This window comes from Apis cerana, linkage group LG8 (assembly GCF_029169275.1).
Source record: "Apis cerana isolate GH-2021 linkage group LG8, AcerK_1.0, whole genome shotgun sequence".
Lineage (NCBI taxonomy): Eukaryota > Metazoa > Arthropoda > Insecta > Hymenoptera > Apidae > Apis > Apis cerana.
Window position 1 is genome coordinate 6,837,801 of NC_083859.1, and position 18,805 is coordinate 6,856,605.

At 31.5% G+C, this 18,805-nt stretch overlaps 1 protein-coding gene across 8 annotated transcripts in view; it reads right to left on the bottom strand.

The window, feature by feature from the left end:
* Nucleotides 1–484: 484 nt before the first annotated feature.
* The window catches only part of LOC108001732 (aquaporin), a 34,080-nt gene continuing 15,759 nt past the window's right edge, over nt 485–18,805 (bottom strand). For 3 of the 8 annotated variants that reach the window (XM_062078422.1, XM_062078423.1, XM_017062911.3), the window contains 4 exons: nt 5,856–6,043; nt 5,251–5,394; nt 3,000–3,455; nt 485–1,502 (listed from right to left, as the gene is read on the bottom strand). In XM_062078422.1, coding sequence (XP_061934406.1) covers nt 1,497–1,502; nt 3,000–3,455; nt 5,251–5,394; nt 5,856–6,043 — 794 coding nt within the window. In that variant the 3' untranslated portion in view covers nt 485–1,496. Of the gene's footprint in view, nt 3,456–5,250; nt 5,395–5,855; nt 6,044–8,153; nt 8,172–8,896; nt 13,805–18,805 lie in introns of those variants that run through there. The other 5 variants (XM_062078425.1, XM_062078424.1, XM_017062913.3 and 2 more) reach the window with 5 other exon arrangements.

Here is an 18,805-nt window from a genome sequence, read left to right on the forward strand (position 1 = left end):
TAATCATTAAATAAATTGTGAAATTTAAATAATAAAGAGGTTAGGTTAGAATTATTTCTCAAGGTGATCTTGGTTTTTTAAAAAAATAATTAACGAAGTATTGATTTTTGTATTTCGAATGTAATTGATTTTTCATATTTGTTTTTATCGTTAGAGACTTCTGAAAAATTATATTATTTGTTCTTTATTTTTTCGATATATAAATAAATCATATGAAATCTGTTTCATATACAATTATTGCTTTTGAAACGATAATCACTTTTCATTCTTGATTTTTAAATAAAACTTGAATATGAAAAACAGAAAATTCTTCTCATTCGTCGAAGAAAGAAATCATAGACGTAGTTTGATATCATATCGCTTTTAAATTTTCATTCAAAATTTCTTAGAAATCTCAATAATCGTTTTAAAAGAATGAAAAACAGAAATTTTTTTTCCAATGATATATGACAAAGAAAGGGAGAAATTCCAAAAAAATTCCACGTGCTTTTGATTCGATTATATTTTTTTTTCCATCGTCACGAGTAAATACATCTATAAAAAAATATCATAACAATTATATACAATGATTATTATTATTAGCGAATCGTTAAATCTCTGGTAAATTGAAAATACGTAATACGAAACATACCAACAGAGTATTAAAAAAAGAAAAACGACAACAATAACAAAATGCGTGTTTCCAGCAGTAATTTAACAAACGCCATTTTGTACATACAAATCACTGAATTATAAAATGGTCGATAATCAATATGGCAACCTTTATGATACATTACCATTCAAAAGTATTAACTACATTTTTCTACAAAGTTTTCGATATTTTCTATTGCCAAATTTTTCGACTTATATAATTCAATTATTTAAATATAAATAGTTCTTAATTCTTATTATTTTTCATTCTTACAAACCAAACTTTGTTCCATGATATTATTCTTTTTCAAATTTTTTTCATATTTTTTAACACTATTCATTGAACAGAGATATATAAGACATAAAAAATTAAATAAATCAAATTATATAACTTTCGATTCGACATATTCTCATAGACTCGTTATATTTTTCATATCAGAAAAATATACAAAATAGTTATATAAAATATACAAAACGAGGTCTATTAAAAATTTGTTAAAATTAATCGAACGTAACTAATAATTTCGAACGGCAATGTACGCTATATCTATACATTTTAACAATATAATGTCGTCGCTCTTTCGCAGGCAACGAACGATTTCTCTGAATTATTACAGTCTTGCGATCTCGTGAATCGTTCGAGCGCGATACGATCGAAAGAAAAAAACGGAGGTGTTGGAGGTCTAAGATGGCGGCACATGATGATGACCCCCCAGGCCCAGGTGATCGTGTATCGCGTTTCAGGCTTCCATTCGATCCTTCCACGTCCCTCCATTTAAACACTTAATCTCTTGTACTTTCTCGAATAAAGTGTCGATCGTCTCGTACCCTGGACGCTCCCGATTGGCCCTCTTCGAATGGTCGTATCACGGCTAAAACAAAGAAATAAAGTCAGTTTGCCTTTTCATGCCCGTTGATAAAATCTTATTTAAATTATACATCATTCTCGTCAAATATCACTCGATATATTTTGAATATATTGTTTATATACAGAATGTTAGATTAGTGTTCGATGGTTGAATCGATGATACATAAATATAGACCCGAGATATTGGAACGAAAATAGATTTCAGTATAAATAATGTATAATTTGTATTTGATTACTCTTAGTGAATTTCGATTATATCTATCTTCGTATTTTCTTATTTCATCTTATTTTCACAATTAACGTATAATTTCATCAAACAAGAGACATCAATCCACAACATGGAAAAATCTATTCCCATTAAAATCGTTATAAATAAAATGTTAAGATATTCTATATATTCGCATGGTTGAATTGTAAGCTTTGATCGAGCTCTTATGCCTGGAAAGTCATTAGATAAGATTCCATTGCAAAAGTTACTTAGATATAAAATATTCTTCCAACAATATCGCGCTAAAAAGTTAAACGACGCGTCGTCGTCCGGAAAGCTTTCCCTTCTTGATCCATGGTTAAGGTTCTTCCCCCATCGACGGTAAACCGAGAACGTTAAATCCCGGCGTGTCGTAAAACCAGTTTCACCAAACTTCCTCGCTCGACCAACGACGACGATTTATCGCCGACCTTTACGGCCAGCCCTTACAAGATAATCCGCTTCGCCAAAATTCTTGATGCACGATTTTGCATGCCGTTTACACGATAGAACTTTGCCAGAGATCCTTCACGTAATTCTCTTTAAAGTTTCGTTTCTCCCGATCGTTATATAATAATCGGAGAATGGGTTAATCGATACTTTGCTTCGATAATTTAGAATCTGGAAGAAGTTAAGAGTTAAGGGGGATATTCTGTATCCTGGTTTTATCGACTGAGAAGATTCGAAAATAGCGTGAGACGGTGGATGTAGGGAAGAGTCTTGAAGGAATCTTAAAAAGTTGATGGAAATATCGACCGAGGAGATATATATAGATATACTTAAAAATATAACTTGAAAAATGGATCTCGAAAGGAGATATCCTGCTCTTACCGACCGAGTAAGTTCCAAAAATAATCATAAAGTGAATCGTTACGATTAACCAGAATTGAGCATCGATTGAAAAAGTAACTAGTTAAAAGTCTCGAATAAACTTACTTTAATCCATTCCTAGCTACATACCGATCCGTTTCTCGATTATCATCCCAACAATAAATCATCGAAGTAACTTTATTCGTAACTTCAGCTATTAAATTTTACCCTTCATCACTTTTTCCTACGAAGGAAAAAAAAAAAAACTCCTAGATCCTAGTATCCTCGATGAAACAAAATCTCTCCTACAAGAAACTTTCTTATCCTCGCACAAAAATTTCGAAAACGAAGTACGAGAAAAGGATTGAAACAAACAAACAAATAAATAAACAAAAATAACAATAAGCGAGTTAAGAAAAGGTATACCGCGAAGAAAGCTCGTACCTCGGCCTTCTGGGTGTCCACGCTGTTCAACGCCACAGCTTCTGCGGCAGGCTCCTCCTGCTTGTTCCTCTTCACGCCGAAGATGGTTTTGTACGTGAAGGACGACAGAAGGGCGCCACCGATGGGGCCGAACCAGTAGATCCAGTGATGGGACCACTGATTGTTCCAGAGCGCCGGTGCCAACGACCTGGCCGGGTTCATGCTGCAGCCCGTGTACGGGCCGACGGTGAGAGCGAGAGCGGCCACCGTCAATCCGAATCTGATTGGCACCGAGTCGGTGTTTTTCGCGTTCCTGCTGTCCCAGACGGCGCACGCGACCAGCATCAGTACAGCCGTGGAAATGCCTTCGAGGAGGAGGCCCTGGATGGCGGACAGCTCGGTGTGCAGATCGGTCACGCAAAACATGTCCGCCTCGTCCACGCTTTTGCCCGTCATCCGACCCGCTGGAGTCACCACCTGCAACGCGCTTTTCGTTTCATTCCATCTCGTTTTTGACAGATTTCCAGACAAGATGTAATTTTTTTCTCTCCGATTTCGTGACTACGAGTCTCTTACGGGAAACGAAAATTGAAGAGGGTTTGCTCGAGTGAATGTTGATTGAGTGGAAAGAAAAGTTGGATACTAATAAGTTGGAAGGCTAGCTTTTCTTGGAAAAGTTGGGTAGAAAAGTTGTAGGATAGGAAACGACACGTACGTTCATTCGCATTCGATGTGTTAACTCGATGGTTAAACGTTCTTTTCGCTGTGCAACGTGTTAATATAATTATGGAACGTGTTTGGAACGCGTTGTTTCTTCTGGAGAGGTGGAAACAAAGGGAAAAATTGTATATAACTGGAAAATGGAGGGAGTTTTATTAATTCATAAATAATTTAAATTTTATCTCTGCTGCTATTGTCATCTTTGTCCAATATCTTTTTGTTTTAAATCCTGCAATCGAACTATTTTCGCGATTCGTGTGAATTGTCTTTCAAAGAATTAGAATTAAGCGATTATCAGATCGGGAGAAATATTATCATCGATTAATCAAAAATTAAGATCTCGTTAAGATCGATTTTCCAGGCGATGAAATTTCGTTAACTTAGTTAATCTATAAGAAAGTTTTAACCACGATTATAACTTGCAACTAGTTATGATTGATGTATGGCGAACATTCCCAATGGTTTAAGGTTGAAGGTTAATCGAACGAACTATCTAATCTTGTTATTATAATGGTTTAACTTTGAGCTAGTTGAGAATTAGCGTGATGGATCAGTTTTATTGATCCGATTACTCGCAATTAGTTCAACTAAGAACGTCGATACAAGCCGTTTTTATCTCGATTATCATTCTTCACGTATCTACAAATTTTTTTCATGCTCGATGCTATGATACACTTCATTTTTAAGTTATTTAACATTTAATTAATATTTTAAGGAAAAAGAATTTTTCCCTCCTGTTTTATAAGCAAAAAATTTTCTGCAATTCTAGGATTAATTATTGACAAAAATTGCAATTGCGATGCAAGTCCATTGATTCCGTAATATTTTGCGATCTTGAAATCAGTTCATTTACATTTTTTCTCCTTTTTTTAAAAAAAACGATACATCAAAGTTCAGTAAACAAAATTGGACATGAGCAATAAACATTACTTGAATCATGTGGAATCAATCTGGATTATTTCTTCTCATCTCGATAATTCGTATATACAAAATGTACAAATATATTCGTACAAACAATTTGGAAGATCAATTCCAGAGACTAAAAGAAGCACGAAAGATGATAGATAAAAATGTCGATCGAAGCCTGTTTATCAAGTTGCGAACAATTTAAATTTGCGTTAGACCAAGCGAGATAGAAATAGAGTAAGTGAAGTAACAGAGACAAAAAGCACTTCATTTGAACGCAAGCTTAAATCGTTTATAATTTAATAAATAAACCTTATATCGATTTGCCAATTTTTTTTTTAAGATCAATCCTTCGAAGATAATCTCACGAATATATTAATATTGTAGATAGTACACGTTATCATAGTTACGTAAATACCCGTTCATTATGTTCTCCTGAATCAGAGATTAGAGGTCTTGAACCTCGATGTAAATATATATAAACGTATATGTATACATGATAAATGAACGTGTAAAATTCCATTCACGTTACGACACTTTTTATCAAACGTTGACATTCTTTATTTCTTTCATTGTTCAACTATTAATATAAGAATCATTTGTTCGTTTCGATTGATGAATAGAAGCAAAAGATAATCATACTAACCTTTAACATTCCAAATCCTAAGACTCCGCCAACTACTTGAGACAGGAGGTACACCAAACCTTCGGGAATAGTCTTCATTCCAAGCACAACCGATCCCACCGTGATGGCAGGGTTAATGTGAGCTAAACTGATGTGGCCAAGGGACTGGAAAAAGGCAAAGAATCGCTTGAGTGGACGTTGCTTCGTTTTTTTGAAACGTTTAATATTTCATTCTTAAGTTATTTAATAGCTAATAACATTTTTTTTAATTTTTTCTTTTCCTCTTCTTTTACTGTACGAACAATTGAAAAAATTCTCTGAAATTCTACGATTAATTATTGATGAAAATTGCACTTCTCTTCGTAATTCGATGTGTCCATTAATTCATGATATTTTGTACTCTTGAAATTTTTTATAATTCGTGTCCTATATTTTTTGTTACTTTTAAAAAAGAAAACACGCATAAAAATTCTGTAAATAAAATTAATTTACATACAAGCATCGTCCATTTTGAGGTTAAAATTTTTAAAATTATAAAATTATTATTATTATTATTCGTAAAACGAATTTGTATTTGAAACTCTTTTATTTTTAACATTTCTACAAGAGAATCTCGTATTGCCAACCTGAATCACAATCATCACAGCCAGACCGAAGGTTAAGGCTATTTGCAAGTGAGAAGGAACGACACCAAGGCTTCCAATGCATCCCATACATCCAAGGAACACCAACATGGAAGTGCCAATCATCTCCGCCAGAGCAGTCAGCACGGTGTTCTTCAAGGCCCCTTCGCCGTGCATCAATTTCTTAAACCCTGAAACATGAAACGCCATCTAGATGATCTATTTCCTTAGACGTAACTGCAATCGATTTTTCTCTTTTCTTGCCTGATTGGAATTAATGTTTTCATACTTTTTTCAAATTCTTTTTCTCTTTTTCTTAATGTTCAAAGAAAAAGAATTGAACACAAGATTTTTCTTTGTTGTGTTTTTGTTTTGTTGAAATAGCGTTTCAGTTTCCAATTTTCTTAAGAAAAATGAAAAAAAAGTAAAAGTTGAATAGTGAGAAGGTCATTTTGATATCCTTGAAGAATATGACAACATAATTATATTAGAATAAATAAATTATAAAAATCGTTTCCTTTCATAATATTTAAATAATAATAATATTTAACAATCTTCTCATATAAAATAATATAAGATTACAATATAATATTAATATTCTTGATATTCTTGAAGAATACAGATGTAATTGTATTAAAATAAATAGATGCTCAAGTATTATTAAATATGATCTCCTTCTGGATCCATATTGAGAATCACTGGACTAGAATATTGATATGTAAATTTATCTGATGTAACGATGAGAAAATGTTTTATTTCAAAGTGGTAAATTGCAAGTCTGATTTCATTATGTAACGCGAACAAAATATGTAATTTATCTAATTTATTCTGAATGATATATGTAAGCGATAATGGAAGAATATGCTATTATAAAACAAAATTTATACAAATAGTTTCACTTTAAATTTCTTCGCTTCAAATTCAATTAAGTACAACTGATTTCATTCTTCTCATTCTATTAATACATACAAGACAAAAATATTCTTTCTTTGCAAAATTCGGTTAAATACAGGTGATCTCATTTTTCTCGTTCGAATATTAATAGAAAATAAAAAAAAAAAAAATTCCTTTGCAAAATTTCAAAATTCGATCGAGTACAGGTGATTTCATTCGAATGTTGATGGTACAAAATAAAAATATTCTCTCTTTGCAAGATTTCAGATTAAATACAAGCAGTTTCATTTTTCTTGTTCGAATATTTTATCTTTTCGCTCATAAATTTCACCGCTATAACGCTCGATGCGATAGAGATGTACTCTTTTGTCGTATGAAAATGTTTCTTCCAACGCTCGTCAACATGGTAGACGTTTTCCACGATGTCGGCGACGTTTATCATGTATAGGAGACACGTCAAACGACCGCTCGTAATAGCGTTCTCGAGACCTGACTCCCGACAGGTGTTGACAAGGACAGAGAGACGTTCTCGTCGAGGCTCTCGCCTTTTCTGGACGAAGTAAAACAGCCGTTGGTAGCGGATGAAAAATTAATAAATCTATTTTTCCTCTGTCTATCCCCGGCGCAAGATATTCGACGACTCGAAAATCGTTGAATTATAAATTCTTGGACTTCTCTGGTTATTCTGAGAACGTGATACTTGAAGGAAAAAGAAAGCGTTGAAATATATACAGGAAGATATTCAGACGATTTTGTCCTACTATTTTTATTCTCTTTCTCTCTCTCTCTCTCTGTCCAATATAGTGTTTCTCTCGTAAATTCTTTTTTTTTAACTTTTTTAAATTTCAATTCGCGTTCGTTCATCATCGATATCACGATTTTTTTCAAATTTTTACAAGTCCTTAATATATATATTTCGATTTACTTTGAGTTTTCGTTTGCGTGGAATATACATTTTTTTATAGAAGAAAAATAAAAGAGGATAAATGATTTAGAATTTTCAACGTAGAGAATAACTTAAATATTTAAATATTCCGGTACGTGAATTTATTATATATAGTCGGAAAATAATTTCGTAAACTTTAAAATTCAACGGTTGAAAAACGATATATAATATTATATTATTATTATTACTATTATTATTATTATTATTTTAAATCGTATATAAAATTTTTATAGAGCGAATATTTTTTTTTCCTCTGCCACGAAAAATATTCGTATTTTCGACTGGTGACACGTTTCTTACGGAAGTGTACACATCTGTTCATTTATCATTCGAACGCTGTAAATTCTCAGCCTTCACCAACTTTGTAAATAAAATCGTGAAGAAATAAATAACAAATTGCCGCCGCACTTTCATATTTTTCAATTATATCTCAAAAAAGAAATTGAAATTGCTTATGATACCTTTAAAAAAAGCCCTCTAAAATATTATTATTCCGACAAATTATTGTTCGCAAAATATTCGATGAGAAAGAAATTTAAAAAAAATTTTAATCAACCTGCCCTATTAGCTTCTTTCAACTGACTTTTTTCAAATTGTTCGCAAAAGACTTCTATGAATTCCGTTTACACGTTTATATCTATATGCAAATTATAATCGATTATTTACATAAATTATTCACATAATAACAGCAGTTGGCAACCGATTGTGGAAAGCTTATCTCGAAAAGTCATTTCCTCGTCGAATTAAATAATCGTTGCAGAAATTAAATTCTTTATAAAAACTAATTCCCTTTTTTTTTTAAAAAAAAAAAAAATACGCGTAAATGAAAGACACCGGGTACTAAAATTTCCTTGGCATCGATATAAATTGAGCAATAGAAATTCGAATTAAAAAAATTGTTCGAAATTGTTATCCGTGTTCTAATATATATTTACTTCAAGGTTATCAAAATTCGTGAAAAGATAATTTTTGACAAGTTCATATGTACATGGTCAACAACCTGATACAGTTTACGTATAAACAATCGATATCATTATCACGAGCCCGTACACGTGCAAACAGATAAAAAATATTTTGCAAGTAATTAAAAAAAATTGAATTCGACCATTACCGTAAAGTAATAGAAAAAAGTTTTTCGAAAATCGAGCACAGAGGAACAAAGAATTATAATCGAATCGTCGAATCAGAGAGGAAGTCTTCTTACCGCAATTCCAAACCATTCCGTTTCGTTGCTTTCTAACCAGCAGCACCGGTTAGACGTGTACACGGAACCACTTCCACCGATGAAATAAGCAGCGGGAAGCGATAACCTGTGTTAACTTCACCCGCAAAAGACAATGTGCATCGTAGATACGCATCGATACAACTCTGTTGACAGTTGATTAGCTCCACTGCCGCACGAAAATTGCTCAACCGAATGACGGCTTAAAGTAAATAACACTTTACACTCGCGCGACAATCGGAATGCAAATATGCTCCCTTCCAATTTTATTCCTCGCTTGGGATCAATATTTTTGAAACGATATACACACACGATATACGTGTCACCGGGGAGAACAAAAATTTTAAATCCGTTTCAACGTTTTTTTAACGAATCATAGTTATTTTGAAACATCCTGTACATCGATATATGTATATATATTCGTTAATCGTATTCGTTTCTATTACCATAAGGAATACGAGGCGAATAATATCTTATCGTAAAGCTGATTATTTTCAATAATTGTCAAGTTTAATTTTCAATAAATTTTTCGTTCGTGCTAAGATAAGGTAGAAAAAAAAAAAAAAAAGAATACAAAGACGCCGCTCGTGACCCGGTTATTGAAAATCATGACGGTGAAAACGATTCCGCTTGAAATTTCTTGGAATCAGTTGTAAATTCGTTTTACGATCGGCACGCCTCTGGAAAACGTAGAATTTCAATGGCAACCAGCCGTTTTGCACTCAAGAATTACACTCGCGTAACGATAGATGAGGATCGATCGTAAATCAGAACGTCACCTTGCCACGCGCAAGGTAGCCGTGTACACCGTGCGCACCGTGGAGATAACGTCGGATGCAGGAGGATCCACGGAGCAAATCACTCGACACGAGTCCACGAACGTTGTTCCTTATGTCGTGCGCAATTTCGCAATGCGTTGGAAGTCGCGAGATATCGAATGCTTCCGTTAACGTGCTACAAAACGTTTCAAAATTCGTGCAACGGATTGAATTTTAAATGGGAACGGATAACTCGATGCTTCTTGATTTCGAGGTTAGGAATTTCGATCATTGAGAATTTCAGTCGGTTGATCACGGAGCGTTGCAAAATTTATGCTTTCGATCGATTTTGAAGATAAAAATGAAATAACGTTTTTGATTTGGAAGTTTATGTTGGAAAATTAATTATCGAGAATTTTTAATCGTTTATTACGAGATGTTTAAAAATGTTTATTATTAAATTCGAGACAAAGAATGATGAAATAAAGAATGCTGCAACTTTCACGAACACGTTTCCGATAAAAGCGTCGAATAATTATAAACATTCTCGTTATTATATATAAAACGTTTCAAAATAAAAAATACGGAGTACACGTCAACCTGATTAATCAATTAATGATCTTTTCATAAATATTTCCAATCGATACGACGGCATCCAACGATTATAAATTTGTCAACGACTTTCGTTACTATACAGGACGTTTCAAAATAAAAAGTTTCAGAATACACAGCAACGCGACAATTAATCAACGATCCTTTCACAATCGCGTTTCTAGTTATAGTATCGAACGATTATAAAAGTGTCATCGATTTTCGTTACTATACAGGACGTTTCAAAATAAAAAGTTTCAGAATACACAGCAACGCGATAATTAATGAATGATCGTTTCACAGACATGTTTTTAACAGCATCCAACGATTATAAATATGTCAATGACTTTCGTTACTATACAGGACGTTTCAAAATAAAAAATCATAGAATACACAGCAATGCGATAATTAATCAACGATCGTTTCACAGACACGTTTTCAATCAATATAACATCATCGAACGATAAATATTCCAATGACTTTCGTTACTTTCGATACAGGACGTTTCAAAATAAAAAGTTACAGAATACGACACCGATACGACAATTAATCAGCGTTTCACAATCACTAGTTACTAATCAATGTTACCATCGAACGATCACAACGACTTTATTATACAGGTTATTATACAGGACGTTTCAAAAAATTATAAAATAGATAGCCAACACGACAGTTAATCAACGATAGTTTCAGAGACACGTTTTCAATCAATATAACATCATCGAACGATTATAAATATGCCAATGATTTTCGTTACTTTCGATACAAAATAATCGTTTCAAAATAAAAAGTTACAGAATACGACACCGATACGACAATTAATCAGCGTTTCACAATAGTTACTAATCAATGTTACCATCGAACGATCACAATGACTTTCGTTATTATACAGGGCGTTTCAAAAAATTATAAAGTAGACAGCCAACGCGACAGTTAATCAACGATCGTTTCACGCACCCATGTTTCGGTGTTACAAGTGTTGTAAAAAAAAAAAGGACGTTTTTTTCGCGCCGAAAACACGCGGTTACTCGTATTTTCGCTCGCGAATTCGTTCTTTCGACGGTGAATACCCGGAAAGTAATCAGAGTGCACGTTCATCGGAAGAGTGGCCGGTGATTGATGCGGCTGTTCGGCATCGCTATCGATCCGACCCGATGAAAATATCCATACTATCCGTGGAAATTGGATCCATACCCCCGTGCTCGTGGATCCTCACGGACCTCGTTATCTACAATTACCCAAAATTCCTGGCCAACGCCAAAGGGAAACAATTTCATCGTTATCGAACGGTCAGATCGATACGATCGGCATACGATGATGCGTTCGTCGGCTCACCTTGGATCCCATATCCCGATTTTATGCTTGTACATCGGATTTTCAAAGTAGCCGGCCATGAATATTTAACCAAATTTCAATGTTCGATTAACTCTTTCGCACTAATTAGGATAATTATAGAATATTTATGCAGTCAATCCTCGACTATAACATGTTCATTATCAATACAAAATTTTGTTTTTGTGACTTACCATACTCGTCGGGTAATTATAATAATTGCAGATAATATCGGAAATGCTAAATTTTGTTGTTGGTGTAATTATCGTAGCTATGAAAGTTATATAATAACTGTGTAAAAAAAAGAAAAAGAAAAAGATGATAACTTTATGGAATTTTGCAGGCGTCGCGGAATTTTTATGCGCTTTTTAAAGACCATTTAAGCCCCTTTCCCGTAACTTGCATAAATTATCGATTTAATAGTGGTAATATTAATATATTAATAGATAATATTGATTGAAAAATTAGCAAATGTCAATTCATCTTTTCAACAAAGTAATTGCCACACGACTTGTAAAACAATTATCTCTTTGCGATCGTTATTTTTTTCATATTTAAAAGCAATAAATTTTAATTAACAACGCCACTTTAACTTTTTATCCCCGCTTAGTTAAAAACTTTTCATAAATACACAATGGTTTAAATGATAAAGCTTCAAGTTTAAAATTTCCGATATATCCATAATTTTTTTTTGCTCCAGTTTCTTTGTGCCGTAAAAAATCGGATTAATGATCAAATCGTTGAAATCCATTATACGTAAGTAAAAAAAAAAAAAAGGAAAAAATCCTCCTCTTTAGAAGAATGATAGAATAATATTTTCGAAAGGAATAATTGGATTCTGAGGCAGACAAGCTTGTGCAACGATGCATTCCGCCGTTCGCTTTTGCAGCAGCGAACAGGTAATTGCGATCCACTGGATGCATCGTAATTGCGTGTAATTTATGCCAGTCGTATTGTTCCACTTGCCCACTAGCGCCATCTTCTCCTTATCCCGCCATAACTTGTTGTTAAACCTAACCTTCTCTTCGCTTCGACTTTCACTCAGTTTCGTGTAGAAGATTCTCTCCACGATTTCTTTGCATCCTCTCGTGCAGAAAGTGATCGATAGAAGAAAGGTCACGAGTTTGATTCTATTCGAGAATCTATATATGTATATGATTTTGTAATATATTATTAAATACGACTAATCTCTTCATTTGGTCAAAGAAAACATCGATAAGAAACTTTTATTCTTTTTCGAATTTTCACTTCAATTCCACGTGAAAAAAATTGTCAAGATTTCTTGAGAACACAGATCGCTAAGAGTTTTGAACTTGTTTCTATTCGAGTGGACTTGTTTTATTACACTTAATTATCGTTATTAATCCGTATTATCTAATCTTTTCATTGATGCGATTTAAAAAAATTGTCAAGATTGGTAGTTTTGAAAAGCACGATCGATAAGAAAGAACACAAACTTCCAAGTTGATTCGATGTTTTATCTTCCATCTTATCGGATCTTTCTCTTGCAAATTATTTAAACTTCTCTCGATAACGACCGACCGTCCCGAAAAAAAAACTAATAAACGTATTCGATATTTTTATTTTCAATCGCGTTATTCATCGATAAATTCACATAAATCATCCACATTTTAGCGGAAGATCCTTCTTTAAAAATTACCAAATCAATTTTAAAAAGATGTCTCTCGCGAATCGATAGAAGAAACAATTTATTTCTCTGGCAAGCAATAAAATAAAATTTCACGTGAACACCATATTTCGCCCTTGTTTTCACGTGACACGGTTACCAAGTTACGTGACGTTTCCCATAAATAGAAGATCGAAAAAATATCGAGGACGGCGGCGAGGCCAAGGGAACTGAGGAAAATCCGATCATAAACTCTCCCATTGTCTCGAAGCGGAGGAAAGTTTCTACTCGCTAAGTAGCGCGGTTCCTTCAACGATAACAATCCCGTTTACGCGGGAAGAAGAAGCTTGCAAAGTCTTATCTCGGAGAAAAGTAATTAATAGCGGCCTACGTGCTTGGCCACGCCCCCTCGATCATTATTAACCCACACTCTTATTCCCATCCGTGTGTCTTTTCGCTCGAAGAAACGAACGAAACTCGATCCGGTCCAATTCCGCTCAAAGTAAACAGACCTTGACGCGACATTCCACATTGCCCATTGAACAAACGTTTTTGAGAGAGCTGTCCTCGAGCCCATAAGCCAATCCGGACACAATCGGTTAATTCCATCCCATCGCCAGTCGAGAGATTACGTGGCAATTAGTATAATCTGCCTATTAGAAGGAGGGGAGGGGATGAATAGTGTAGTCGATATAGAGCGTAGATCATCATCATGCTCGAATTAACTAATGGCTCGTGTCGCCCATTCAACAAGTCCAAGTTCGCTTTTGTTCTCCTCCACGATACAGAGGTTGAATCGTTTCAAAAAAATTCGATTCGATATTGATTTTTCAATATTTCCGCGCGATCGTAACGCGAGGTAATAATAATCCGTCCGGCAGATAAAAATAAAAATTGGTTTACAAAATCTGTGGCAAGGACATCGGGTGAAAATGTTATCGGGTAATCCCCTCTCGACCGATAACGTAATTTCCTTTATTTATTAGAAAGAGACAGAGAGGAGGGGGGAAGATAGGCAGAGAAAGAGAGGAGAGATAAAAGGCGGACTCATAACTTTCGAGATAAAAAGATAAAGGATACATATTATTGAAAGATATATGCGTGTAAATAGGAATGTTGGAGGTGGGATTCGGTGTTGTAGCGTGGAAAAATCCTCGAGGAAAAGAATTGTTGGAGAATTTAATTACAGGGTATGAAGGTTAAGCGGATAATCGGACTCATTGATAATAGTTTTTTTTTTTTTTCTTGGAAAAAACTGAATTATCATCGAAATATGAATGATATTAATATTTTTATGGGCGATGATCTCTCAGTTTATCAATTATGTCAATTATATCTCGTTCGGATTAATCAAGTTAATTGTATACAAATTCAATTAATCGGGAAACGAGTTGAATATATAATTTGAAATTTTGATTTTTTTCATGAGAACAAAAATACTGAAGAATTGAAATTAAAATATTGTTTCAGAAAATATTGTTCAGATATTGGGTTAAAAATTAATTACTATTTAAAATATTTCCTGTTTGAATAACATTAATCGTGGCATCTTAAAACAATAAAAGAAGTTAAGAAAAATAACGAAAGTCAAAAATCTGATCGACATTAAAATAAAAAAATAAATGTTGAACATTTCCTTAAAATTCAAGAAATTTCGAGTCCCGGAATCTTAAAACCTTTTTCTACTCTTTTGATAATTCGAATATATTAATAAATTAAAATAATATTATGAGAAAATTTCCACTCATCTTTAATAAATATCAATTCAATAGGAGAAGTCTTATTTCAAAAAAGAACAGGAAGATGAAGGCCAAGCTGGCGCTAGTATCGTTATGGCCACCAATTGGAAATTTTCTAACTTTTTGTCAATAGAATATTGATATTCATCCCCTCAATAAGTTATTTTAAACAAACTTATCTATCAGCAACTGTGTCATCACGACTGATAACGTTATTTCCATATTATATTTGATAAACGTGGAAAATAAGTGAATAATCAGATCCAATGGAAATCGACATTTTAAAATATCGCATTTTATCTCCGATTTATTTTTACCTAGAACGAAAAAATACTAAAGAAGAAACCATTTTAAAGGTTTATTACTTTATATACATTTTCTATGAGCATTCTATATCGGTACAAAAATAGACCTAATTTAAAATAGAAACACTAGCTTAAATTTATTATTGTTACTTTGATCATTTTTGAATTCTATTTCTCTTATATTTTTCGCATTTATACCATACGATATTATTATGTTAATTATTTATTATTTCCAAAATAATTTTTATATAGATAGAATAAGTATTTTAACGATAGATATATTTAAATAAAAAAAAATCACTAAAAATATTCACTATATAAATAATATATAAAGAAAAACAACTGTAATATAAAAGACTTCAACTTAAGATACCACGTATTGGAAATCTATAGCTTACATTAAATCGAAAAGCTAATAAAATTAATACCATCTAAAATCATGTAATGATCACGTGTTATTATTATCAATATTATTAGAGATATCAAAAATTAAAAAAATTCAATTTTTTATTTTTCTACGAATCTTTAGGAATTCCAATCTTCCGCGAATCGTATTACGATAAGTATTCTTTAAAAAGATAAATACATATGCATATTCATTTTATTCGTGATAGCTCTGTCGATAAAAAAGGAAATTGAAACTGGAGTTTTGATTCAACTAAAAATCAAAGTAACCTCGGCTCGAATTGAAAACGAAGTTAATTTAGACGCACCTCTGACCTCTGAACTATCACGATAACCAGAGAGGAACCGGTTTCAGAACGATACCACTTGCTCGATCGTAAAAAGAAAATATAACGGTCGGTAGAAAATTGTGTGTGCCATGGAGCAACATTGTTACGCAATCAAAAGTTTGATCGCGCGATGCAGCTATGCTATCGAGCCTGCTTGCACTCGGCCACGTGAGCAATTGGCAAATACTCGATTCTGTATACCAAGCGATATTTTATTTTCCTACTTTTCTTTTGAGTGATTCGTTTTTTCTTTCTTTTTATTTTATTCTTGTTAAGTTGAATTATGAATTTTGCGATCTAATATCTGTCAAAATATATTAGTAAAATTTTTTCTTTCTTTTTTTTTTTTACAAATCTTAAAATTTTTTAAAATTATTTATTTAGAAAAAGGAGGAAAAAGATTATCTAGTTTTATTCTTATAAAGAAGTTATGAATTTTGTTGTGTTAAATTTATTGAAGTGATAAAAAAAATTTTGATAAAATTTTTAATTTATATAGTGTATAATTATGATATGTAGATATAAAATTTAATTTAATTTAATTTAATCATTTTATTAAAATTAACTCTGTAACAAAGAATTTCAAAATGTTGAAATTATCGTTAAAAATTATGTACTTTTCGTTCCAGTCAATGATAAGAATTTTTTTCTATTTTCACAAAAGAGATATTCTAAAATACTAAAACGAATAAAAACATAAAATCATATCCGTTTCCAAGTCATGTATTAATTCTACTATAAATAAAGTGAATATACCATTATTCTACTAAAAATTTGAAATTTAAATCGATATGTGCATAAATTTAACTTCTAACTTCATTATAAATAAAAATTTCTTTTGTCTTTTTGTCTTTCAGCTTCAATGATTAAAGAAAACTCAAAGAATAAGAAAAAGCATGTATAATTCAATTCGATAAATGTTTTTAGTAAAATACATAAAACATTCTTGAAATAAAAATATAATACACGTACTCGCAAAGATACTTATTTCTTATGAAAATTTAATTATTCATCGATGTGCAATTTTGATCTGTTGTTTTGCTAATGAAATATTTCAAGGTTATGGATAAGAAAATACAAATCGAATTGAACTCTATCTATTACTTTACGTAATCATATTATTATTTTTTTACGATTGGTTTAATTAATCTTCGACATCTGTATCTAATAAACAAATGCCAATAACTGCTACGGATGATTATGTTACCTTGATCAGATTTATGGCTATCAATGAACATTCAACGACTCGAGTTTGAATAATGTAATGATGAATTTTGATTATAGAAAAATTATACAACTTTGAATTTAAAAATTTTGAAAAAAAAAAAAAAAAAGAAAAAGAAAAAAGAACATGGTTTAACATGATAATCGTAAAATTATTTTTATTATATTTTAAATATTCCAAAAATATTATATTATATTTTTATATGTAATATTATATTATATTGTTTTACTTTATTTTTTTCATATTTTATATCTGAATACCATTGTTAGTCACAAAGTAATCGGAAAATGCTTAATTATCATGCTTTTCTCATGTGATCACCAATTGTTAAATCAAATATATATCATTTGTTAACATAAGTGTCAAAGTCTGAACAACGAATGTGTAAATGTATATGACTAATTGTGATAACAAAGTAAGATTAGTCGACAAAATTTGATACCAAATAATTTAAAATCGTGACATTTTTTTCTCATTATAATAATTAATTTTCACACAACTATAAAGAAACATTAATTAACATGTGTCTTAAAATTATTTCTCAAAATATTCTTTCTTTTCAAAAAATGGAACCTTATATGTAAATATTGATATAAAAATATGTTGTATTTGCATGATATGAAATGATATGAAAACAGCAAAAATTGAGAAATACTATATATTAGATAAATATAAAAAAAAAATTGTACAGTAAAGAAGAAATTGAAAGTTAAAAAGAAAGCAATGTATAGATAAATTTTCTCTGACATGAAATAGCATAAAAAAATTAATTTTCAGTTCTTTTTAAAATAAAATTGAGATAACTACTAATATTTTATGTAGAATTTAAACATTATATAAAATATTTTGCTAAACTGGGAAAAATTTATTTCATAAGAATTTGTTTTGTTTTAATTATCTTTCAAATATCTGTTATTTATATAGATACATTTTGATTAGTCAGAAATTATGAAACAAACTGTGGCAAAAATTTCGAATAAAGTGATTGGCATCGATTTTATTACAAACAGATATATAAATTGTCTTGAAAGTACAAAATATGTAAAAATAGAATTTTAAAAAGCAAAACAAATTTCATTTCAAAATAAAATCTTCGTTAATATCTTAAGTTAATAACGCGTTCAATACATACACAAACCGAATCATAAGATACTATCGAAAAACAAACATTATTATAAAAACATTATACGATCAGTATCCATGCTTGAGTATTTCATTTCACAGTTTCAATTAAACAATTTATATTCTTCTTTCTTTTTTTTCGTCAACATTCATCGAATTTTTCTTTGAATCAATTTTCAATTATTTTTTTTAATCAAATAAAAGTTTATCATATATTATGATTTAATATTGTATTGACTTTTTTCTTTAGTTTGCTCATTTTTCAAGCTTAGAATTTCAATAAGAACACAAGAAATATTTAATTATATTTAATATACGATATTTTCAATGTAAATAACAAAATGTTTGATCAAAACGAGCGAGTAACTGAAATGATGGCTAATTTAACCACATTTTAACCAAATCTAACCTACAAAACATGAATCTATTAATCCATTTCGTATATAATTTATAATTTT